The sequence below is a fragment of the Vulpes vulpes genome, chromosome 12 (assembly GCF_048418805.1).
Source record: "Vulpes vulpes isolate BD-2025 chromosome 12, VulVul3, whole genome shotgun sequence".
NCBI lineage: Eukaryota > Metazoa > Chordata > Mammalia > Carnivora > Canidae > Vulpes > Vulpes vulpes.
This window is the reverse complement of record NC_132791.1, coordinates 131376563-131403189: the sequence shown is the minus strand read 5'-3', so window position 1 is coordinate 131403189 and position 26627 is coordinate 131376563. Positions and strand designations below refer to the sequence as shown.

The window sequence follows — 26627 nt, the reverse complement described above, 5'->3', positions numbered from 1 at the left end:
CGAATTCGTAGATTTTCAGGATGATTTGAAGGTTATTTAGGTAATTTGGTGGGGACAGGTCGTTTGGGGACCCTAATCTTTCGCCATCTTACCCCTCCTCCGAGCAATAGTTATTTAATAAAACCAAAGAAACAGAAGAAACAAGCAACGTAATAACCATAAGACAAGAAAAAAAGTTTGTTTCAAAATTTTGTTATAGTATAACCATATTATTCTATCAGCACTTTTGGAAAAACAAGAGTTAAGAGGTTAAAAGAAAGCATAATGTAATATATAGTAAGAATAACTTAGCAATCTTTTTTTTTTAAGAATATTGAGGTCAGAATTTATCATTGTTAATAGTGACCTATATACATTTTCTATTATCAAACTAGAGGTATTTTAGGGTTATGTAGTATGTTTCTGAAAATATTTATAAATCATATTTAATGCCCTCATATCATGTCTCATCAGTGCAGAGGTATATACAAGTTAGTTGACAGAGAACTACTAGTCAGCTTGGAAATACAAAATCAGAAATTGAAAGTAAAGTTCATCAATCTTCAAAAAACAACTGTTGATATTTCCTCAGCTCTACATAGGGATTTGGAAATGATTGTTTTATATAAAGGATAGGTATAAGAATTAGCTAATCTTAGAATCACAGAATGTTAAGAGTACAAAGGTTGGCCTAAGTGGTCTGAGTCCATTATGTTGTAACTGAGGATAGAATCCTTATCCAAAATAATGGCTTACCCAAAATCAGAGCTGATTAAAGCAAAGCCCAGATCAAGCCATAATTCCTGCGTTTTGGATAAGTTTCCTTTCCATTCTACTATTATACCACCATATGCCAGTTTCCAGGAGATGGTCTCCTCTGATGCAGGGACCAGTCCCCTTATATAACTGTGCCTGAGCAAAGCCAATCTTGTTTGTCTCTCCTTGTTTCAGTTGCCCCTTCCAGGCCCTCACAAAACCTTTCCTGCTGTGACCCTGATCATTCCTTCTCTGCTGAAGCTCATCATTCCTTTTATCTGATCCCCCTAAGGAGTCCAAAGTGGCAGCTCACTTGTCTGTTCCATTAACCAGGTAAATGTGTCCAGAAAGAGACTTGAAAAATAAAATTTCCCCCATATATCTGCTTCAGTGTGGCCTTCATAAAGTGGTGAACTACATGGTAAGCAACTGGCATGAGGGTTTATTTGAGAAAACAAACAAAATGTTTATAGACTCCTTTTATTTTTCCAGTTCGTCTGAAAATAACTGAATTAACTTCAGTAGTCAAAATATATGCTCTTATAATTTAGACCACATTATATACTTTATTAAGTAGAAAAGTATTTTTAAGAAAGTAGCATCAATTTTTTAAAGATTTTATTTATTTATTCATGAGAGACAGAGAGAGAGAGAGAGAGAGGGAGAAAGAGAGGCAGAGACACAGGCAGAGGGAGAAGCAGGCTCCATGCAGGGAGCCTGATGTGGGACTCGATCCCGGATCTCCAGGATCAGGCCCTGGCAGAAGGCGGCGCTAAACCGCTGAGCCACCTGGGCTGCACAGTAGCATCGATTTTAACCAAAAATATTAATGTATGGGCATATTTGAGAAGATTCATTCATCCTTCTAATCTTTTGTCCAGAAATTAGATCATTAGCCATGTGATCTATTTATAGGGCTGATGAATACACATTATTATAAATACATATTACTTATCACTAGCAATCTACTGAGGATTTCAGTACCAGGAATTCTAAACCAGATATATAAGGAAGGCAGCCTTCTGGCAGCTGAGTGGCAGATATTTCTTGCATGGGAGGACAGACCATATCTTCCTGTACCCCTGAGAATACACACATTCCACATATGCACAGATTCTGCCTTGATGATTATTTGATATTCTGTAAACATCAGTGGAAACAAAACTGGGCCCTCACTAAAAGGTTGTGAATCTCTATTCATGGACAGCACATAGAGGGATTCAGCTTTAACATTAACAAAATCATCTAACAAGGTACACCTGCTCTTTATCTTGCTTACTTATCAGCAATGTTTTACTTGGCTAGGATAAAATATATACATACACACACACACACACAAAGATAGAGCAATAAAGTCATGCAATAATAGAGAAACAAAGGAAGGACAGAATATCAACAGACATTTTAAAATTTTAGTTGGCTCATGTACAAAAAGTCATCATCCCAGCCAGGTGACCATATGCCTATAATGTCGCAGAGCCATTCTCTGGGCATGAATCCAGGGCTCCAGTCTACCACTCTATAATTTGGATTAATAATTCATTGTATTATTTTAAAAGGTTGCATAATATACCTAGTCAGCTGAACCATAAAGAATAACGCATCCCAAGTTACACATATAGTGTTCGGTGTTAACCATGACAAATAAGTCCCCACTTTCATCTGCCCTGGTAACACGCATTTGCTTAATGAGAATGTAAAAATAAGCATCTTGTTTAACAGGTGATTTGGCAAGAGGTGGTGTAAAGAAGAAAGAGAGAGAAGAGAAGAAATGAGGATGATAAGAAATCAGTATGTGTTAGATTCCTGCCATGTGCCAAGCACACTAGGAACATGCAATTTTCACAACAATTCTGTGAAGCAGGTAATAGTACTCCCATTGGAGAGATGAGGAGATAAGATTTAGGAAAGATAAGTAAATTGCTCGTATTATCTATTTGGATAGACTCCAAATTCTTTGTGGGAATGACCAGCTGAGTGGGCAAGGAAACATACGAAAAAAAAAAAGAGAAAAAAAAAACTACAAAAGAGCTCTAAGACAACATATGAGCAGACATCTGACCTGTGGTACAAAATGATTACACAAGTGCTAAGGACATTTCAAATAATATTAATCAAATAGTGCTAGTAACAACTAGTCAGAATGCTTCATGGAGACAAGGCTTGACATGATTCCAAAGCTACCCAACTTTTTAAATAAGGAGTTGCTCTATATTTAAATGCTGACCTAATTCCTGAAGCTGAGAAACACCGGATGAGTGAAAACTTAAAGTACTTGAGTTGGAACAGGAGGAGATCCAGGCTGGCCATAGTAAAAGTTCAAAAATAGCATCTGTATGAGAGAGGAAGGAAGCAGACAAGACAGCTCCTTCTTCCAGCAGAAAGCTATCTAGCTGGCTAATAGATCACATCTGCAACAAGAGGCATCTTTTACTTCTTTACTGTGTAAGTAATTACAATTCATACATGCAGACATATCAGCATTGCCAACTTTAGACATTCATTGGTACTAAGAAAGGGATTTTACTCGTGCCAAATCTTTCTTGGTTCTTTTTTTTCCCCGCTCTACAGAGTTTATTGGGTTTATAACTGGACAAAGTCACACATGTACAAAATGAAGCTCACACTGTCCCAAAGCAGAATAGGGATTGAGGGCTGGGGATCCGTTACTGGCCTTTGGGGGAGCTTGGAGGTGAGGGGCAGCCAACCCTCCCGCTCCAGAGACATGTGGCCACAGGGGAGGGGAGGAGAGGGCTTTGGTCACAGAACACAGACCCTGGCACTGGGCCAGGGCTGACAGATGGATGGTGGAGTAGGAGCCCCAGAAACCACCCTGCCCAGGGTGCCCAGGGAGCCCAGGGAGCCCAGGGAGCCCAGGGAGCCCAGGGAGCCCAGGGAGCCCAGGGAGCCCAGGGACTGTTCCACCAGTCCCGCTCGCAACGTGATTGGTCCAGACCTGGACTCAGGGGCTGATGCAAAGGGAAGGCAGCAAAGCAGGAGGGAGGAGACACTGAAGTGTGGTGGCCCAGGGCACCCAGACCTGTGGAAAAGGGCGGGTAGGGAGGCAGGCTGGCTGCTACTAGGCAGCTAGCAGCGGGTCTCATAAATGCCGCTGCGGCCAATGTAGTGCACCCATTTGATGACATCATGGTCGCTGTAGTTCAGCTTCGGTTCAAACACCTTCAAGTAGCGCACCTTGAGGCCAGAGGGTGCGAATGGCACCTCAAAGTTTATGGAAATGGGGGGTTGGGCCCATTTCTTCTTGTCATTGGCGGGCAGAAGTTCAATCTCTGCGCTGATCTGCGATTCCTTCATGCCTGCCATGCGCTTTATCTTCCACACGATGGCGTTCTCGCTGGCCTTGCACTTGGCCTTCCCCTTCATGCAGATCACCTGTACCCGGCTTGTATTCAGTAGAGTTGGGATCCTCACCTCAATCTTCTGAGCCAGTAAAAAGGGTTTGAAATTGGATTTGATGACCACCTTGACCTCCAGCTTGGTGTGTCCCACTTCTCGCACTAGTGGGATCACCCGGAAAGGAAGGATGATGTCCTTGGTGGTGCCATACCTCATTAGCTCAAACTCTCCATCTGGTGGGATGAAGCTGATGCTGTGTTCAGAGTCAAACTTGCTGAGTCGCACACACTGGTGGAAGGTGCAGTCATTGATGGCAATTGATTGCTTTCCGCTCTTGCTTGTTTCATCAGCTGTGCCTTTGCCTTGGTTCTCAATGACAATCTTGTCATTCATCCCAAACTTGCATTCAGGCATGCCACTCAGGTAGCTCTTCATCACCACGCGGCCTGACACATGGGCACTCAGCACCTGCCCCTGTGGGGACATGAGGAGGTTCACACTTTCCAGCACATCCAAGAAGAGCTCATTCTGGCGATACTTGATGCCCTCCCGCCACCAGCCAATCTGCCCAGTCACCTGGCTGGTGATCTGGGATTGCTCTTCTTTTGTCTGATGCTGGCTCTTGATACCCTGCTGAGTGATGAAGGTTTTCAGTGCGCCTGTCTCTGAATTCTGTGGATAGCCAAAGTCCAGGATCTCATCCAGCAGCTCATATATGAGCCCAAAATTGTTCTTGATGTTCTCCTCACTGATCTTGCCAAAGTAGGCAGCCATTACATCACACATCTTATAGAGGAATTCGAAGACCATGGCAGCATTGACATTCTGCTTGGTGACAGCTGCCAACCAGATGTTGGACCGCTTAACATGGAAGAAACTGGTGCAAGCAATGTTGGTGACAGGGCTGCACACCTGCTGCCAGGCGTGGATAACATTGACCTGAAAGGCATCCACTGCATTCCTCCCAGTGTCATCTTGGTAGACCTGGGAGATGAGCACCTCCCCATTGTGATTATAGATGAATAAGCCTCCAATCATGGCGTCAGCTCAGTCTCCAAGGCCCATCGCTCTGAGAACAGACTTGGTGTCCGTGGCCGCCTGCTAGGCCCGCCCGGCCACTCTCCAGATCCCAAGATCTTTCTTGGTTCTGTAATATCTATTCTTCTTTGTAAAAATAAATTAATTTCAAAATTATAGGGATCCCTGGGTGGTGCAGTGGTTTAGCACCTGCCTTTGGCCCAGGGCGTGATCCTGGAGACCCGGGATCGAATCCCACGTCAGGCTCCCGGTGCATGGAGCCTGCTTCTCCCTCTGTCTGTGTCTCTGCCTCTCTCTCTCTATGTGTGACTATCATAAATAATAATAAAAAAATTAAAAAAAATTATAGAATTACACACTTTTTTTTAATAAATTAATTTTTATTGGTGTTCAATTTACCAACATACAGAAAAACACCCAGTGCTCATCCCACCAAGTGTCCCCCTCAGTGCCCGTCACCCATTCCCCCCCACCCCCCGCCCTCCTCCCCTTCCACCACCCCTAGTTCGTTTCCCAGAGTTAGGAGTCTTCATGTTCTGTCTCCCTTCCTGATATTTCCCACACATTTCTTTTCCCTTCCTTTATATTCCCTTTCACTATTATTTATATTCCCCAAATGAATGAGAACATACTCTGTTTGTCCCTCTCCGATTGACTTACTTCACTCAGCATAATACCCTCCAGTTCCATCCACGTCGAAGCAAATGGTGGGTATTTGTCGTTTCTAATGGCTGAGGAATATTCCATTGTATACATAAACCACATCTTCTTATCCATTCATCTTTTGATGGACACTGAGGCTCCTTCCACAGTTTGGCTATTGTGGACATTGCTGCTAGAAACATCGGGGTGCAGGTGTCCCGGCGTTTCATTGCATCTGAATCTTTGGGGTAAATCCCCAACAGTGCAATTGCTGGGTCGTAGGGCAGGTCTATTTTTAACTCTTTGAGGAACCTCCACACAGTTTTCCAGAGTGGCTGCACCAGTTCACATTCCCACCAACAGTGTAAGAGGGTTCCCTTTTCTGTGCATCCTCTCCAACATTTGTTGTTTCCTGCCTTGTTAATTTTCCCCATTCTCACTGGTGTGAGGTGGTATCTCATTGTGGTTTTGATTTGTATTTCCCTGATGGCAAGTGATGCAGGGCATTTTTTCATGTGCATGTTGGCCATGTCCATGTCTTCCTCTGTGAGATTTCTCTTCATGTCTTTTGCCCATTTCATGATTTTTAAAAAAACCTAGCTCCCATAAAGTTCATAAATGAGACTCATTAGACAGGCAGACCAAAGTCATTTTCTCCCTGACCTCCTGTTGAAAGCATTTCACTTTCACTATCATGAATTTTCACTTATTTCTCCTGGTAGAGAGATGGGCAGATGGATAGTGAAGTCTTTTGGCAACATGACATTTCATTTCTTTCCCTTCACTATAGAAGCACTGCTGAGAGTGATGGGGAAGGAGGATGCCTTGACTCACATCTCCAGTTTTTGTATGATTGATTGGAGGGGGCTAGAGGAGATGACGTAGAAGATTTTTCCTAGATGTAACACTCTAGGAAACACTAGAGACCAAGACAGGTAAGGACTGAAAAATATCCTTGGGATTTAGCAGGTAGGCAGCCAGTGGTAATTCATTAGAGAGTAATTTCTGTGAAGGAATTTGGGATAAGGAGTAAGAGTTAGATGAGTCAGGGAGTGTCAAGCTGAGATGAAATTCATTAAGGAATGAATGGGGCATGAGCAAGTGGTTAGCATGGCCCTGAGAAGAAGGGAAGGGAATTGGAGGGAAGGGAATATCCATTTGGTGAGATAGAGGAGGTTGATTGCTTGCTTACGTTTAATGATGGGAGAGATATAAAGACATTTAAATATTGATAGGAAAGACCTTCGAGAGGAGATAAGCAGAAAGGATGTAAAAAGAGAGGTCCCTGAAAAGTTGCACATGGAGGGGTTTCAGAATATAAGAGCAAGGATTCACCTTAGAAGGAAGGAAGTAATAAAATAGTTCATTAAAATGGTTAACTCCATTGAGGAGGAAGGGAAAAGAAAGGAATTGAAATAGTGACTCTACACAAAGTAAAGCTTCATAGAACGTCAACAATTCTACCCCTTTTCATACCAAGATTAGCTCTCCATGCATTCAGGCACCAAATGACAGGATCTGAATATCGGCATCACATCTGAATGAATGCACAGAACTAGGTGGAATCAAAATATATTTAAATCTAAATTTAATGCCATGTATCTTTCCTTTCTTTAAACTTTCCCTTCTCAATATCACAGCAGTGCCCTCATGAGTAACAAGATCAGAAATGGATTCTAAAATTGGTCATTAACCCTCTTTCTTCTCTCTAATAATCACTTATTTTTTTAAATTTAACCAAAGTACAAAGAGTATACCTAATAATACAAATACAAACATATTTTAAGTTTCCCTTTATGGTCTGGGTAACATTGGCCAAATAAGTGTAGCACTCTAAGCTCAGGGTGGACTTAGAGAACTGTATAAAGACCTTTTCAGATCTAAGAATTCTCTGACTCTAAATTAGAGAACATTTTCCAAACAGTGAACAATTTGGTTTTAACCAGGAAAATAAATAGAGGAAATGTTTCTCTTGGATTTTCACTTTGAAATTTGTGCTTAAATTAAAACAAACAAACAAAACAAAATAAAACAGGGTTAGATTTCTTTTCTTGTTTTAGATTTCTTTTTGAATAGTCTTTATATTTTACACAAAGTTCTTCTCTATTATTGTTTAGTTTTCTGTCTGAAGTCAAATATCATTAATGTCATTTTGCTCTTTAATATATTTTATAATACATCAAGCTGTTTTCTCTATTAAAATAATGGAGCTTGGGGTGCCTGGGTGGCTCAGCAGTTGAGCGTCTGCCTTGGGCTCAGGGCAGGATCCTGGAGTTCCAGGATCAGGTCCCACATCAGGCTCGCTGCATGGAGCCTGCTTCTCCCTCTGCCTATGTCTCTGCCTCTCTTTCTGTCTGTCTCTCATGAATAAATAAATAAAATCTTTAAGAAAATAAAAAATAAAATAATGGAGCTTAATTCAAAATAAAATTGTTATTTTTTTGCCTGTTTCATTTCTATAGTACACTTAAAATCAATCCAAATATCCAGAGAAACTGAAGTACATGTACTAATAAATTTGGCAGGATCATTGGTCTTTTTCAAAAGTCCTGATTTCTTAAAAAGGCTCAAGATAAAGATCATAATTTGATAAGATCAAATTAAATAAAGATCAGATTATGATTTTTATTCATATGAGGACCAATTTATTTTTCACTTCCATGAGAAATGAAATGGGCCTCTGTGATTGCTTAGATAGAACAAAAAACTGAAACCTACTCAAACTAGCCCAAGTCAAAAACTTGCAGTGTTGTTAAAAGGATACAAAAGAGTCTCATAGAAATGACACAACAGGAATCTCAACCAGAAAAAAGTAAAAGTTGGTCAGAAGCAGGCCCACCCCTGATATCTATAGCACATGGCACAAGAGTACAATGAAGACTTATACACCATACGAGCAAATATTTAAAGTGGTAAGTCAAAATACTAATATATTTGTTAAGTAAGATATATTTGCTCTTTCTAGTCGACAAACCTGATAGCTTTTTAAATGTAAACCTATGGTCTATTATGACTGAAAGTTAGCAAGATATCACATATAAATGAATTTAATTTTTATTATACAAATCTGGGTTTATTGCTGGTCAGCAGATGTTTGGAAGACTACTAAAATATATATAAGCAATAAATAACATTTACTCTAAAAAATTAATTCTTGCTTTTGTTCCAGCAAAACTGCTGATTATGTTGTCATGCTGTCAACATTATGACAACATAATCAGCAGTTTTGTTTTTTATTATTATTATTAAATATTCACTTAATATGTTTTATCGATGGTAATGCTTAATTAGACAAACCACTCTTGAGTCACTGTAGTTCTTAAATAATATATTTATTTGTTTCAACTTGGACAACCATTGTTCTTATGAGGCAGTGGCAACGGGAAGTGTCAATAACTCAGAAGTGAACCAAGGATTCTATATCCCATAACTTAAAATTTAAGATTGCATATGAAAATTATTACTCCACAAAAAATACTACAAAATATACTAATTTCATATCAATCCGTAAAATTTATATTTCATCAACTCTTTTTACAATATCTAGAACCTCTCAGTTATATAAAAAATTAGTATTATGTATGTTACAACTCACATTTATATACATTTATAAATGATATGAATTGTTTAATATTATAAAATGATCCTTTTCCACCATGTACAACTATTCTAAATACTATGCTAATTTGTGAATTCCTCTGGAGTCACAGATTGGAACATTTGAAAAAACCAAAAAAATATACATCCTGCACTATCGTAAATGACATTTTCTTGTGCAACAATCCTATTGCACTCATGCTGGTTTAGACAAACATTTGACAAGTAAGCCAGTCTTTTCTCTTACTCAAAAGCCTCTACCTGCCCCAGGATGCCCTGCATTTTGAAGCAATGCCTGTCTCTGCCATCAAAGAGACACAACAACAGGTACCACTGCTTTTGCTTTCAAAGACATAGGGCAGAAGATACAGAGAAGCATTTCTATTAGGACTGAAGCATTAGTTGTGTTAGTCACAAGAATGAATGTTCAGAATTTAGGGTCTTGCTGTGCCAATGTGGAGTATTGGCTACTGAATTTTAGAAGTGCCCTTGAGTTCTCTAGTGAAGTAATTTTCCTTGTGTGAGTTTGTAATATGTGGACCCCACATGCTTTAAAGGGTTCATGGCAGGAGTCCCTCTTCTGTCAATCTTACAGCAATCCTACACATGAAGTTTGGAAAATCTGGAAGCACACAACTCTATTTCTCAGTGAGGCACATGGTCTTAGTGCTGCTTCTTTGCATTTTTGCCATATTTTCTTGACACTTTCTTCAAACTGGCTCTCTGTGCTTTATATGGTTCTACCTAAATTTTACGTGGTTTGTGGCTTGGCATGCAAAGGCTCTCACCCCCTCTATTGAATCTTTCAGTTTAGGTTCCATTCATCATGTGATAGTCTGCCTGGCCCATCATGGATGAGATGTCCACCTCTGGGTCAGCTGGGGCTAAGAAAAGCATAATTTGTAGAGTGATGTCCAATTTACATATTAATCTTTAAATTTTTTCATATTAATCTTTTAAAAAGTCAGAGTTTATGACCTATTAGCAATTGGAATCTTCTTTATACCCAGAAGTAATATTATGCAAAACTTAAAGATTTCATCTTGTGCTTTATACTTCAAAAAGTGAATATTTCAATATGAAGAAAATGGTAAGAATATAAACTTATTAAAAGGTAATTTAACTCCTGAAAATGTTGGATGTCAAGGCAGTGGTTTTGCTGTTTTGATTTTTGTATTTCCAGTGGAACATATTAAATAAATGAAGAGGTGAATGATGAATCTCTTCTACCTTCTATCAGATATGTTTGATGAATGTTACACAAAGTGAGCCCTATGACTTCTAGCACTAACTAGTTGAGTGTTTCCAGAAAAGTCATGTACTGTCATCTTTCTCCCAGAAAAGGTCAAGCTCTTTTTCTTGGCTTAACATTTATTATCTCTGCCTAAACTACTCTTCCCAATAATTGTAGAACCCATTCCTTCTCGAACTTGTGGTCCATGGTCAACTGTGAACTCCTCAGAGGCCTTCTCTGACTGTTACTGGTTACTTCGGGTACTTTCTCTCTCATCTCTTAGCTGTTGGCTTCAAAATAGTTATCCAAATTTGTAATTATCTTATTCTTCCAGCTGTTTATTTTGTCTTCTCTGCCATGACAAAAGTTCTACATCCTAAAACCCAGCTATTATCTTAATATCCAGGTATTATTTTGGCATATGATAAGTGCTAATTAGTATTTGTTCAATGCATGAGTTTTGAAATAAGGCTGAATTGGCCCTATTAGATCACAGTACTAAGATCAAAGTTGCACAACATTAACAATGGCAGACAACAATAATTAAACCGATTGTAATTTCTACTTAAAACATAATCATGGGATAAAACTGTTACCAAGCAAGATAGAACAAATTGTTCATTGCATAAGATCTAATGTTGCTTAATCAAGAAACAGGAATTTCACAAAAACTTCATTAAGTAAACCAACATCATACAATTTCTGTCGTGTAATATGTAAATTTCAAGTGTTCATGATTCTGTTTATAATCTAACCATACAATAAATATTAACTCAAGGATAGGATGGTGCAGGGTCAGTGCAAGGCTACCCCATGAAAATTGCAAACATTGATCTTTCTATTGGTTGTTTTGTCCTTTAAAAGTAGATAATTGGGGATCCCTGGGTGGCGCAGCGGTTTGGCGCCTGCCTTTGGCCCAAGTCGCCATCCTGGAGATCCGGGATCCAATCCAACATCGGGCTCCCGGTGCATGGAGCCTGCTTCTCCCTCTGCCTATGTCTCTGCCTCTCTCTCTCTCTCTGTGACTATCATAAAAACAAACAAACAAACAAACAAACAAAAAAAGAAGTTAAATCACTATTAAAAAAAATAAATAAATAAAAGTAGATAATTGCATTGACCAGGCTAGATTGACCAACTATTTCCAAACTATAAGAAAATTGCTTAATTATAGCAATTACCAGGTCAAAAGGGGTGAAGCATTTTATAGCTTTTATTTCATGTTGCTCTGTGGCAAGAGGTGATGCAATTTGCCTCAGCACCAGGAAAAGAATCATGAATACTTATCAATTGAAATGGTCAATTGAAATGGAGATGATTTTCTGGCTGAGATTTTTTTCCACCTCCTTATAACAGTGGTTTCCTTAATAGCCATTTTTAAAATTACAAGCAAGTGCTTTCAGTATTTCCTGACTACAGTAAGTTTTGGAAGTCTATTTCAATGTCACTTATTAGACTGTGAACCCCTGAATTGGCAGACTATCATATTTGTCTTGAATCTCCCAATCTTTTCTAACACATTTTAGATAGTTAATGTTTATTGAATTAAATAGAAAATAACTGTGAAAATAAATAGATATAAAATGATATTTTTTTGGACTACTGCGAAATTAAGAACTTCAGTCTAAGCCTAAATGATCAGTTAAGTTTGCCAAGTCAGTAAAACAAAAGCCTCACATTAATGGTTCAAGATTATGTAAACAAAATAACTGGTTGAATCCTATCTTTTTTACTTTTCAACGAGTTCTTTGGACACGGTCTCCAATATAGATTCAGTTCTTTCATTTGATTACTTTATTAAAATTTTAACATTATAAAAGCACTAAAAGCAAATACTTTTTATCTTAAGAGTTAGGTAATGGAATATTTAATAAAAAATAATTATGCTTTATAGAGACCCCATGAGTCAGAGTAGGAGTTATCAAAAAGTTTAAAAATCTACTGCAAGCTAGGTAGAACAGAAGGCACTATGAAAATTATTAACATATGTTCCTTTTGATCAAAAGTTCTTTATCTTTGAATATGGAAATACCTGAACATGTGTGAAATAGCATATGGACAAGGTAATTTATTTAGCATAACTTGTAACAACATGATATTAGAAATAACCTAAATGTCCATCAATAAGTAATTAGCTGGGGGCACCTAGGAGGCTCAGTGTGTTAAGTGTCCAACTCTTGGTTTCGGCTCAGGTCATAATCTGGGGGTCATGGGATCAAGCCCTACATTGGGCTCCACATTCATGCTCTCTCTCTCTCTCTCTCTCAAATAAATAAATAAATAAAATGTTAAAATAAGCAACTAGCTAAATATATTAGAATATATTCACATGATGGAATGCCTTATAGCCATCAAAGAGAAATAACCAACATGCAGAAAACTTAAGGTGCAAAATATGTGCTTCCATGTACGTAAAATAAGAGAAAAAGAATATATGTGTGTGAGTGTATGAGTGAGTGTTTATATGTATAGGCAGAAAATATCTTTGGAAAGACACAGAGGAAACTTGATCTTGCCTTTCTGACCAGAGGAAACTAAATAGCTAAAGGGTAGATGTGGGAGGAAGATTTTTCTTTATATTCCCTTCTCTGGTTTTGGATTTTGGTCTAGGTGACAATATCACCTAGACAAAAAAAGAAATGCATTTTGAAACACAAAAAAATAAAACCAAGTAAGAAATATTTTCCTCATATAGTCATAGCCTAGATTGCACTGATTTCTCCATAATCTTCCTCTCATTTGATTTGCCAACTTGCGATCACCATTGCCAGCTTCTTAAAAATAAACTTCTAGGAACAAAAAAAGGAGAGAAAGAGAGCATATAAAACAGAGACGAGATGAAGGATGGGGAAAAAGAAAAGCAGAAGGAGAAGGAAGGTGGGAGGAAAAGGAGAAGAAACAGAAAGATGGCTTTATACAAGGATTTCTGTGACTTAAAGTGACTCATACCGAAGTCTAAGAAGCAGTCGCTCAGAAAGTAAATTCAGAAATGTGCTCTACCCTGTCTTGCCCCAACCCCTTTTATAAACCCACTCAGAAAACCATGCTCAAGTTAAGTAAAGAATACAGATTAGAAAAGTAATAAAGCCAGCAATTATGTTTTTGTTTTGTGGATTGGTTAGTTGGTTTCTATGTCAGAAATAACCTGGTGTAGAGTTAAGAATATCAGAGCAGGCACCAGTACTGGTTGTCACACTAGCATCTATTGGGCATTACCAGGCACTAGAGAAATAGTTCGTGAGGCTCTGGAGATACATCAGCAAAAAAACAAACAAACAAACAGTTTTTGCCTTTGAAGAGCTCATTCTCTTGTAGGAAGGAGAGATTTGCATATAACCAACTGAAGCACAAGGTGATAAGCATCATACTGGCAGCATCTGGTGCCATAAAGAGCTGAGAAGGGAGAGCGAAGTTCTGCTAGGTTGGGGGAGGCGAGCTGCTGGTGGAAAGGAAGTGATGTTGGAGCTTTGCTTTGAAGAATAAGCAGCTTTCTTTTTCCAGGCAGGCAAGGGGTGAAGAGCATCTCAGACAGAATTATGAAACAGTAAGTCACTTATGGGCTGTGGCATGGATAAAACCAGGCATATGAAATTCCCAGCATACTAACTATATGTGCCTTTCTTTCCCCCACTGAAGAATGGTAATGAAATGAAAGTGAGAGGTTATTATTAGCAGTAATACTCTCTGCCTTACCAAAAACAAACAAATAAATCTGCAAAGCAGTACTTTATTTTTTGAAAGACTTAAGTTGTGACTTTGGTATTTGAAAACACTTCCAACCGGTCTCTAAGATCACTCCACCTCCACCATATTAAGATTCAGATGAGAGAAGAATGTGTTGTTTTGTGTCATTTCAACCTCTTTCCACCCCCACCTCTCACCTCCTACTCCTCTCTTTTTATGTGTCCTGAAGATACAAGGAAAGAGATGGTAAGAATCTCCCTGTTTTTCACCAGGTAACACTAACACTGTGACTTAAGATCTAAAAGAAGTGCTAAGGACTTTGGTAGGTCAATGAATTACCATGATCTCCTCACCAGAGACTAAAGCCTGGTGCTTTTGGTACACACAGATCCCCAGGGCTTGACATACCAGAAAGAAGGTAAAATATTCCATCTTGTATGCAAATGGCATTCATTAGCCACAAGCACCTGGCCAAGTGGATCTGTTGATAAAATCTCAATAGCAGTGTTGTCAAGGAGTGGTCCTGGTAAAACGCACTTAGCTTCAGCATGGAGAAACGGATTGCTGGCCACAGATTCCCCTAGCCTGATCCAACTTGCTTATATCTCCAAAAGAAATGGAGGGAAAGAATGTAAAGAACTCTGAACAGCATATTTTCACACTAGCAAAATGATTCAGAAGTTATACCAACAACTCAATGATTCATTCATAATTTGAATGGGAAAAGAAATTTGTCAATAGGAATATGTTTGGTAAAGAATCCTGGCAATGTTAGCCCCAGGATGAAGTTATTATAGTATTGTCTTCTTCTCTTCATGGTCCCAAAGATGAATGTATTTAACAACTTAATTTTAATAATACACTGATGAGAAGGGCAAGCAGGAAGGATAGTATAGGAATATGTTACTTCTCATGAAACAGTTTCCTTATTTTCTTTGTTTCTGGAGAATGTATTGTATTTCTTAATAACTGAAACCTAGATGAATCATCAGTCTCCTAAATACCTTGTAAGCTAGTCTACCACTCCATCTACATGACTACACCTGTTCCCCAGCTCACCCTCCTCAACTTCCCAAGGAAATGTACTTGGACATGACATTGAATCAGCATTTCTAAAGTCCTATAGTAGAGAATGACATGACATATCACTTCAAATAAGCAGTAGCTGAAAACAGTCCTATAACCTGGGGCTAAGAGAACCAGGATTATTGTTTTTTCCCCCCATACTCTCACTCATCAGATTCACAGTCTCAGGTATTCAAGTCCAAAGGATTTGTTCTGGGGGGAAATTATACCAAGATAGATTTTTATATATTCATATATCATATACTATAATGTAATTTTATAGTGTATATAGTGTATATAGTATAATTATATAGTGTAATTTTATACTATATTATAAAACCATTTCATTTATATAGATAGCTGTATAGAAGAATGAAGACAGTGAATTTTACCAAAAAATAAAGCCTTCCACTTTACATACCAACAACTTGTTAAAGCACGTATACTGATTTTTTAATGGAATTTTTTCTAAAAGAAATTACATCTTATCCTTATTAAGCAGTAGTTCATGGATATCATTTAAATTTTTCTTGCTGATTTGGAGTCTTAATTAACTATAGATCTCATTAAGAATGTATGCATATTAAATCTGTCTCCTTTTTTATCAACTCTTCTTGCCTTCCTTTGAGTTTTTTGTTCTCAGTATTCTATTCACAGAGAAAATAGATAAAGTTTTTAATACTCTCTTATACACACACACAAGATAAAAATTTGATAAGCTCAGCTTTGTAGGATCAGTAACTGTAAAGGACATGGATTTAGTGCAGAGATTTTGTAAAAATTGTCTAGAGAACTTAAAAGCCTTTTTCATCTAATTACTATTCAGAGCTCTGCCCAGAAGGTTTTGGTTACTGGCAAGGTGTTGCTGTAATTTTATACTAAATATAAAAGACTTTAAAAAATTTTTGGTATACCTACAAAATAAAATAAAATCAAAAGTAAATGGCATTTTTTCTTAATTTGGTAAGGCTTCCTTCTCCACATACCAATCAAAGATGCTTTAAATGAAAATGTCACATGAAACACTGAAGGTTAAATGATAATATTTCTGGCTCCATAGTGGACTGAAGATATACTACAGAAACTTGAAAATATTTGGTTTCCTATTCAACAAGATTTAAATTTAGGAATTAGCAACAAAACATATATTATTCCATCTGTAGGTTCATAAGCAAAAGATAAGTTCTAAATTATCACTCCCAAGGATCATTCTGATGTAGTCTAATTTTGAATAATATTTGAATAATCTTAATTTTAATATACTTGAATATCTGAATTTTAGGTAAATATAATGAGCATCAGTTTCAGTAATCATTTGTAGTTTTTCTGATATGAATCCATATCTAATCAGAAATATTCCTTGCTTACTTATGCTTAACCATGTTTCTAAATTATTTCCCTATTTGCTGTACAAAAATACAGTAACAAGGGTGCCTGGGTGGCATGGTCAGTTGAGCATCTGACTCTTGGTTTCAGCTCAGATCATAGTCTCAAGGTCATGAGATCTAGCCCTGCTTCAGGCTCTGCACTCAGTGTAGAGTCTGCCTAAGTCTCCCTCTGCCTCTACCCTTCCCACCTCATACCATGCTCTCTCTCAAATAAATACATCTTTAAAAAACTACAGTAACAATATTTAATAAGCAAACATGTGAATGCTTATCAGAAACAAACATTGAAAAACCTTAACTAATCATCTTCATTTTAATTTTATCTAGCTCTCTTTGAAGCAATGGTGGTGCTGAATAATTCACAACTCAGTTCACAGACAGTGCCAAATATTTGAATATTCTAGCTTTGAGAATTCTGAACATCATTATATTTTGTTTCATATGCTTACAGATGGTTAAGTTTGATCTGAGAAGATGCTCTCAGGAAGAGACTAAAACCTCATCTTGTTGCATAAGTAGAGTGGCCGTATATTCCATTTGTCCAGGACAGCCCCTATTTATGCTAGTCATCACAATCTAATTTCAATATGGCCCCCATGTCCCTCAAAATGTCCCATTTTAAGCTATAAATTACAAGGTCATCCTATCTATTAGGTTAATTCAGAGACAATGGAATGGTTTTGCTTCTTCAACTAAAACTTGAGAACCTTGGATTCTTAGGAGAAGGTAGAGGAGTCTAGAAAGACAAGAGAAGACAAGATGTTGGGGAAGATTCTTTGGTTTCCCATTTGTAAAAAGAAAGTGAACATCAAGCTGGAAGACTATATTTAATCATTCAACATGTTTTATGCCTGCTTCTAATCTGGCAGTTCAGCAATATCTGGTGTATTTTCCAAAAATTGAAATAACATATAGGGTAAGAAGATATTTAGAACTAGGTGAATTTGGGACACACATTTTTGAGGATCTCTGAGTTAAATTCTTTTTTTGTCAAGACTTCATTTATTCATTCATTAGAGACACACACACAGAGGCAGAGACAAAGGCAGAGGGAGAAACAGGCTCCATGCAGGGAGCCCGACGTGGGACTCGATCCCGGGTCTCCAGGATCACATCCTGGGCCGAAGGCGGCGCTAAACTGCTGAGCCACCCTGGCTGCCCTCTGAGTTAAATTCTTTTTTTAAATTTTTTAAATTTTTTTAATTTTTTTATTTTTTTATTTTTTTTATTTATAAATTAATTTTTATTGGTGTTCAATTTACCAACATACAGAAAAACACCCAGTGCTTATCCCGTCAAGTGTCCGCCCCAGTGCCCGTCACCCATTCCCCCCCACCCCCCGCCCTCCTCCCCTTCCACCACCCCTAGTTCGTTTCCCAGAGTTAGGAGTCTTTATGTTCTGAGTTAAATTCTTGAAATGATATTCCACACTCATCATTTTGGATAGTGCCATTTCCTTTATAATATGCCACCTTCTAATCCATGGATATATGAAAATAAAAAAGATAATTACTTAATTTTGTCCTGGGGTTCTTAAAGCTTTAATAACCTACCTTTACTTTTACTGGCAATTTTTGATAACAAGGACCATGCAAGGGCCAAGCCTTAGCGGCTGCTGCCACTGCTAATAAGCCCAGTGGTCCCATAAAGACTGATTTCCAGTCATACAGCGGGGCAGATAGCCAGACTCACATTTGGGGAAAGTACCAGGAATAACCTCCAGAGACTCGGAATTAAACTATGCCATTTGTTAGTTTTGTGAACCTGAACAAAATCAAAATCAGATCATAGCAAACTGAGGTTTTCTACAATTTTATTTGTAAAACAGAGAGCTAGACCTCTAAGATAAGACCCAGCTCAAACAACTTGGAAATACCTTGAACTTTGTTTTAATGGCTTAAGCAAAATACATATATTCTCTGACTCTGAGGAAGATTAGCAATCAGATCCTCTTCATATCCAGTATATCAACCCCCAAATTTCAGAGTTTCCTATGGGCCTCTCCTCTAAAAACAATTACACTATGTAGTATTTTCCTACCAGGAGTTGAGTTTTGTTTGATTATTTGTTTTTCCACTCAACCATTCATTCTTCTTTTCTTCACTGAAATTCCAGAGTGAATTCAACTTCTTTGTTTCCAATTGTCTGTTCCATATTATGTCACTAAGATATCGGTTAGTTATTATCTGTGATATTTTCTTTCCAATCTCCTTCCTGACCTTTGATCTGTCTCCATCTCAAATTTAAATTTTAGTTTTCTGAGGCAGAAACTCTATCTACAGCTCAGTATTCAGTCAACACTGTGCTTTTTCTGAAAATGTAGCTTCCTCTGACATTTTTTTAAAATATAAGATTGATTCCTTTGTTTATTTCCAGGTCCACTTCAGTATCATAACTTTTCATGGTGTCTTGTAAGTTATATTAGCTGAACTAATTAATTAATTCTTTTTTAACTTGTGGGTTTTTTTTAAAGTAACATAAAATTTACCATCTTCGTTGTTTTAAAGTGTACAGTTTGCAGTATTAAGTATATTTAGTGTTGTACAACAGATCTCCACAACCTTTTCATCTTGCAAAACTGAAATTCTGTAACCCATTAAATAGCAGCTCCCCATCTCTTTCTCCCTAAGGTCCTGGCAGCCACCTTCCTACTTTCTATTCCTATGAATTTGACTACTTTAGATAGCTCATATAAGTGGCATTTTAAACAAAATCTGATCTATATTTTTATTACATATACAGTCACAAAAGCCATGGCAATATGATTTTATATGTTAGTATATTAGCACGCTAATTGTTTCAAAGAGCTTGCATTGATATTAAGTCCCCCTTTATTCAGTACTTTCTCTCCTGTCACCCTCTTTCTCAGACTTCCCACTCTTCGAATCCTTTTCATCATGGCCTTCAAAACTCAATCCCACTGTAAGCAAGCATTCTGTACTCTTAGTCTTAACTGAAACCTCACTTTCCCTGGAGAATCTTTTCTCTCTCCAAACCTATAATGAAGGCTCTTTGTTCTCTTATAACTCACACAGTCCAAGGCCATGGTGATGGGGTATAGGAAGGAGTATATTAGTTAATAGTTAATAGTCTTTTGGTTAGTAGTAATAGAGACTCAGACTAATGTCTAGCATAACCTTAAAAAATTATGGACCTATATAACTGAAGAGAGGTATTCTCAAAGATGCAAACAAATATCAGAAATATTATTCCAACTTTCAGCCATTATTTCTACTTGTCTCTGCTCAAAATAATTTTCTCAGGATTCTATGGCCATCTTCTAGGCAGTGGGCAAGATGGCTGCTGATAACAAGGTCACATCATCTTTACCCTTATCTTGAAGAGTACATCTACAATTCAGAAGTACTGTAGTTGAATAGCTTGGGTAATAAAGCTATTCTTTGATTCAGTTACTTTCTATGCAAACACTTTCCATAACTTTCTATTGGTCCAGCCTGGGACATAAGTTCACTAATTTGTGAGGCTGAACACCAAAATAGATAGCTCCTCCAAAATCACATGAAGTTCATATCTTCAAAGAAAAACATAACAGGCTATCTACTAGAGAAAAAGTGGCATTCTTTAGCACCTCATGTTAGTTTTAAATCATTTCTTCTTTATCTTTCTCTAATAAAAGCTAACAAACCTCTCCTCCTTTGAGACATGTTACCCAGCTCCTATTCTCAGCCATCTACTGCCATTGGTCAATACTTAACTTAGATGGGTTTGGCACAAGTTTTTCGAAATATTTATCATCATAGTGTACTACTTCCATGTCCATTTGGATGACTTCTCCAATAGCCTAAAGTCTTAAGTTCATAGCTCCTTGGTCCCCTAAAATCTAGTCATCTTAATTTTCTTTTTTCTAAATCTTATCAACCATGGAAATCTTCTTTTTAAAAAACCTTAAGATTCTAGTGTTAATCTCTCTGACCACAAATTCTGACTTTCTCCCAACATGTCCACACAGACATCCAACAGAAACATCAATCCTGATATGTCTAATTGATAAATCATGGTAGACTGTATTAAGATTGTGCCCCAGGCACTGCAACAGTTCATACACCTTGTCTCTGACCTGCTTGCCCACCTGACAAAGAGCAGCTGCCGATCAACAGCGATTCCAGCTCTGACCAGATCTGCTCCTTTGGGTTTTCTGAGTACCAATCTAGGTGTACATGCAATAACATGTAAAAGGCACCAGCTTTAATCTCAGGTCATCCAGATGTTGTGAGCATCAAACAAGTTCCCTCTGGCCACATGAGTTCCAGTTTGTTTCCTCAGGTTCCACTCTGTCCCTATGGATCTCAGCTTGCATTTTCCTTTCCTATGTGTCCTGCTTACCTACACTAACTGCAAGCCCACCATCATATGCAGAGGGTACTTAAAGATATTATTTCTCCAGTTTCCCTTCATGATGATTAGCAACTTTTCTCTGATCTTCCAACATCACTGTTAAGATTTCTGTGCCTCCAGGTTCTTGTACACTTTGTATGATCTAATCCCTACAATAAATCTATTTCATATCACTCATAGGGGTACTCCTTCCCTCATCAAGCTGTAACTGAGACACCTGATTGGAGGTTATTGCATAAAACTTTCAGAAGTATCTATAGAAAAATAAAAGTCCTTAAGAAGCAAAAGAATTCACATCAAAGAATTTATATTCTTAGATGTGTTTGAAAAGTTCTGTATGATTGGAAATGAGAGGAATAGCAGGACTGAAAAACACTTATAAATTTTAAGTCTCAAATCACTTAGGATGCTATTTCTATGTAACCTCATCCCTTTTTCCATTCCATATAAAATCAAGAATCATTAACAATTTTTTACTAACTGGTCCTATGCTTTTCCCCACCAACCTCAACCAAACATTTTATGTTACATCTCAGTACAAAATGGTAGATTCAGCCTATTTTCAACTTTTCTTCTTCTGTATACCCCATAAGATTATAATAAGGATTATCTAAAATTATAAAAACACAATAACTAAAAGAAAATAGTGGGAGCATCCAAAAACAAGTACTTTAACATATTTCTGGAATATGGAAATTGAGAAAGAATACCTCTTGTGCTAAAGCTCTAGCCCAAAATAAGAGAGAAGGAGGCTTCAGCAGATATGGGAAACACCTTGTCCAGCAGAAATCAAGATGCTTCAGAATAGAGACTATAGGTCGAAGAAAGGTCAGGAGAAAGTGGATATGAAAACAAGATTAAATGAAGACCTGTATAAGACATAGACACCTGTCTTCTCACACAGAATGACTTGTAGTTAGGCAGTTCACTGGTGCCAGAAAGCAAAGCCCCTCTCCTTCTAGTATTAGCTAAAAGAAAAGGCAGCTGACTCACTTCCCTCTAACTATAATGTAAAGCTTCTAGCCACCAAACCTCTTCACATACAGAACACACCATAATCTTTTAATTCCCTCAGTTTTAAATAGAAATGGGCAACAAATGACAGAAAACTGAGGGAAGGTTGCAGTGTAACAGAAAGATCAAGATAAATAGCAAAATTTCCCCCTAAACAAAAAGAATATCCAGGAAACAGTAGAAGAGAGCCTTAAGTAAAACTTTAGTGTCCTTACACAGAAAATACTAAAGAAAATATCAACAAAATTGAGAATCAATATAAAGTCTAATTATTAAGAATTATAAGAGATGAGAACAATTTATCAAAGAATTAAAATAAGATAATTCTCCAGAGATGAAAGGAGGACCTGTCTCCAATCTGGTAGGGTCTACTTGCAACCAATGGTATGAATTTAAAAAGAACCACACTTGGGCACATTATTATAAAACTTCAAAACTCCAAAAGTTAAAAGTTATTAAAAAGCTTCCACAGAGGGTTGGGAAAGACAATTGTGTACACAGAAATTAGAATCAGAAGCACTGATTCCTGGGATGCCTGGGTGGCTCGGTGGTTGAGTGTCTGCCTTTGGCTCATTCTGAGGTCCTGGGATAGAGTCCTGCATCAGGCTCCCCGCAGGAAGCCTGCTTCTCCCTCTGCCTGTGTCTCTGCCTCTCTCTCTGTGGGCTCTCATGAATAAATAAATAAAATCTTTTAAAAAAGCATTGATTCCTTTTTGTTTTATTAGCGACACCACATAGTACAGCAATATTTTTAAGGTTCTGTGGGAAGCTTTTTTCCAACTTAGCATTCTCTACCCAGCCAAACCATTAATCAAGTGGGAGAGAATGAAAAAGAACTTTTTGGTCTGAAAGCACTGATAGATTTATCTCCATACCCCCTTCCTTGGGAAGTTCCATGAGGAGTGGTGACAGGTGTGAGAGTTGTGTGAGGTAAACCCTCATGACTCATAGCAAGATGACACTAGGAAGTGTCAAAGTTGATAAGTCAAGAAATCGCATTATACATGATTTATTGGAGACATGGAGTTAACCACCAGAATAACAAAAAAATTGAAGTTGTAAAAGTAGCGACTTCTAAAGAAGGACTTAGGTGGTAGGGTAAACCCTTCAGTACAACTTTAACCACGTACATATATTAACCTGAAGTAATTTTTTTTTTCAAATTTTTATTTATTTATGATAGTCACACACAGAGAGAGAGAGAGAGGCAGAGACATAGGCAGAAGGAGAAGCAGGCTCCATGCACCAGGAGCCCGACGTGGGATTCGATCTCGGGTCTCCAGGATCGCGCCCTGGGGCAAAGGCAGGCGCCAAACCACTGCACCACCCAGGGATCCCTGCCTGAAGTAATTTTTAAATGTACTACCAGAGCTCCAATTAAAATTCTTTGTCTCATGTTTTATAATATTAACTACATGGACTGCGGTCCACATCTTGTGAATATGTTATCTTATGTGGCAGGAAGGGACTTTGCAGATATGAATAAGGTTCAGGATCCTGAGATGGGGAGATTAGCATAGCTTATCTAGGTGGGCCTGACATAATCACAAGGTCCTTAAAAGTAGAAGAGGAGGGCAGCCCCGGTGGCTCAGCTGTTTAAAACTGCCTTCAGCCTGGGGTATGATCCTGGGGACCCGGGATCGAGTCCCATGTTGGGCTCCCTGCATCTCCCTCTGCTTGTCTCCCTCTCTCCCTCTCTCTCTGTCTCTCTCTCTGTCATGAATAAATAAATAAAATCTTTTTTAAAAAAGTAGACGAGGAAAGCAGAAGGGAGTCAGAGGAGATGTGACTAGGAAGAGTAGGTGGAGAGGTGTAACTTTGCTGGCTTTAGAGATGGAAGAAGATGCCAAAAATGTAGGCAGTGTCTGGAAACTGGAAAGGCAAAGATATTGATTCACCCCCGGAGACTCCAGAAGGGAATACAGTCCTGTTGACCCCTCAATTTTATTTCAGGAAGATCCATGGCATGCTTCTAACCTGCCAAAGTATAAGAAAGATTTTTGTTTTATTTTACCATGTTTGTGGTCATTTGTTACAGCAACAATAGAAGACTAATACATGGACTTACATCTGACCAGAATTAACTCCTTTTGATGTTTTCCCATCTTAGACTATTATTTTCCTTTCAGCTATTATGCTCAGGTTTTCCATTTTAAAAGGCAGCAAAACAGACCCTTTGCTTTTCCTATTTTATAGGTACTGGCTTTTTTTTTTTTTTAGTATTTCAGGCAGTGTACCACCATAGTATCAAATCTTCCTTGGTATCAATTTTGGATCCATTATAATGTGTCTATTTTCAGTGAAGCCATGATGGAACATTTTTTGATGATCTTCTTTCCTAGAAACCTGAATAATTTCATCTGATTGCCCATGTCTTTTTTCAAGAGCTTCAACATCCAGAAACCACATTTTCAGAAACAAAAAAGAAAGTGATTAAGTGAAAGAAAAAATGATTCTGTTTTTCTGACACAATTAGTTTTATTTCTCTGTATCGAGTCTTCTAGGCATAACTTCAGGTGTCACAGCAAGGTCAGAAGCTTTTGCTAAACACTCCACTTAACAATCATGTATTTTCATTTAATTATACCTTAACGTAATTTTATGGTTGTCATTATATATGTACTAATCTTCACTTTCTCTAAACTGAAATTCTCTTTGCCTCTTTATGGGGAAAACATGGAGTTTGAGCAAAATATATCTAGATTCCGGACCTCTCTCATTTACAGTCTACATAACCTTGGGCAAGTTATTTAACCTCTCCGAGCTTTCTCCAACTATAAATACAGAGGTTGTAATACTTTATACAGCCTACCTCACCTCTGCACTACTGACATTTTGTTTTTAATAATAAATTTATTTTTTATTGGTGTTCAATTTGCCAACATACAGAATAACACCCAGTGCTCATCCCGTCAAGTGCCCCCATCAGTGCCCGTCACCCATTCACCCCCAACCCCCACCCTCCTCCTCTTCCACCACCCCTAGTTAGTTTCCCAGAGTTAGGAGTCTATGTTCTGTCTGCCTTTCTGATATTTCCCACACACTTCTTCTCCCTTCCCTTATATTCCCTTTCACTATTATTTATATTCCCCAAATGAATGAGAACATATAATGTTTGTCCTTCTCCGATTGACTTACTTCACTCAGCATAATACCCTCCAGTTCCATCCACGTTGAAGCAAATGGTGGGTATTTGTCACTTCTAATGGCTGAGTAATATTCCATTGTATACATAAACCACATCTTCTTTATCCATTCATCTTTCGATGGACACCGAGGCTCCTTCCACAGTTTGGCTATTGTGAACATTGCTGCTAGAAACATCGGGGTGCAGGTGTCCCGGCGTTTCATTGCATCTGTATCTTTGGGGTAAATCCCCAACAGTGCAATTGCTGGGTCATAGGGCAGGTCCATTTTTAACTCTTTGAGGAACCTCCACACAGTTTTCCAGAGCGGCTGCACCAGTTCACATTCCCACCAACAGTGTAAGAGGGTTCTCTTTTCTCCGCATCCTCTCCAACATTTGTGGTTTCCTGCCTTGTTAATTTTCCCCATTCTCACTGGTGTGAGGTGGTATCTCATTGTGGTTTTGATGTGTATTTCCCTGATGGCAAGTGATGCTCAGCATTTTCTCATGTGCGTGTTGGCCATGTCTATGTCTTCCTCTGTGAGATTTCTGTTCATGTCTTTTGCCCAGTTCATGATTGGGTTGTTTGTTTCTTTGGTGTTGAGTTTAATAAGTTCTTTATAGATCTTAGAAACTAGCCCTTTATCTGATACCTCATTAGCAAATATCTTCTCCCATTCTGTAGGTTGTCTTTTAGTTTTGTTGACTGTATCCTTTGCTGTGCAAAAGCTTCTTATCTTGATGAAGTCCCAATAATTCATTTTTGCTTTTGTTTCTTTTGCCTTCGTGGATGTATCTTGCCAGAAGTTACTGTGTGTGTTAAGATATTTGATCTTCATCCTGGAGATGATTGTTTTTCCAATGTGGATTAGCCTTAAACACCAAGTGTGTTAACATTGATCAGATGCTGTGTTATCTATAGCTGTAAATTTTTGTTGTAAAATGTTTACCTTATATGCCCAAAGGCCAAGCAAAATTTTATCACCTACAATAGTATTCTAACCTTAAGGACTCTTTCTACATGGAGCTTCAAGAACAGAAACAGTTCCTTGGAATAAAATGAACCTGAATGTTCATTATACTCGCATTAGACCTAATTGCTTACCGTGAATACAGATAGGTGTTTTCAGAGTATTTCTGCCACAGCTCACTTGTAATCGTCTTTCTTTTTCCTTCTGGAGCCACAGAGTTCTTGGGTCAAACCTGATGTGCTAATGTGCAGTATAAATCAATGATAACTTTTTGGTGACTTATTATTGTCTGGAAGCTCCAAAGTCAAATGAGATGATAAAAACCGCTTTAAGAAATCATGTCTAATCAATAATAATGAACTTTAAGGTTGCTTGTTGTTTTATTATATTTAGAAAAGATGTAGAATTGAGTATAACTC

General features: G+C 37.9%; 1 protein-coding gene across 1 annotated transcript; it reads right to left on the bottom strand.

Moving 5' to 3' along the window:
- Window positions 1-3296: 3296 nt before the first annotated feature.
- Window positions 3297-5224, bottom strand: LOC112925929 (AP-2 complex subunit mu). The gene has a single exon (XM_072729963.1). It carries the CDS (start codon window positions 5128-5130, stop codon window positions 3823-3825), a length of 1308 nt encoding a protein of 435 aa, XP_072586064.1. The 5' UTR covers window positions 5131-5224; the 3' UTR covers window positions 3297-3822.
- Between the last annotated feature and the right edge of the window lie 21403 nt (window positions 5225-26627).

Coding starts and splice junctions, on each gene's coding strand:
- LOC112925929 (XM_072729963.1), bottom strand. CDS start 5,130: ATGATTGGAGGCTTATTCATCTATAATCACAATGGGGAGGTGCTCATC.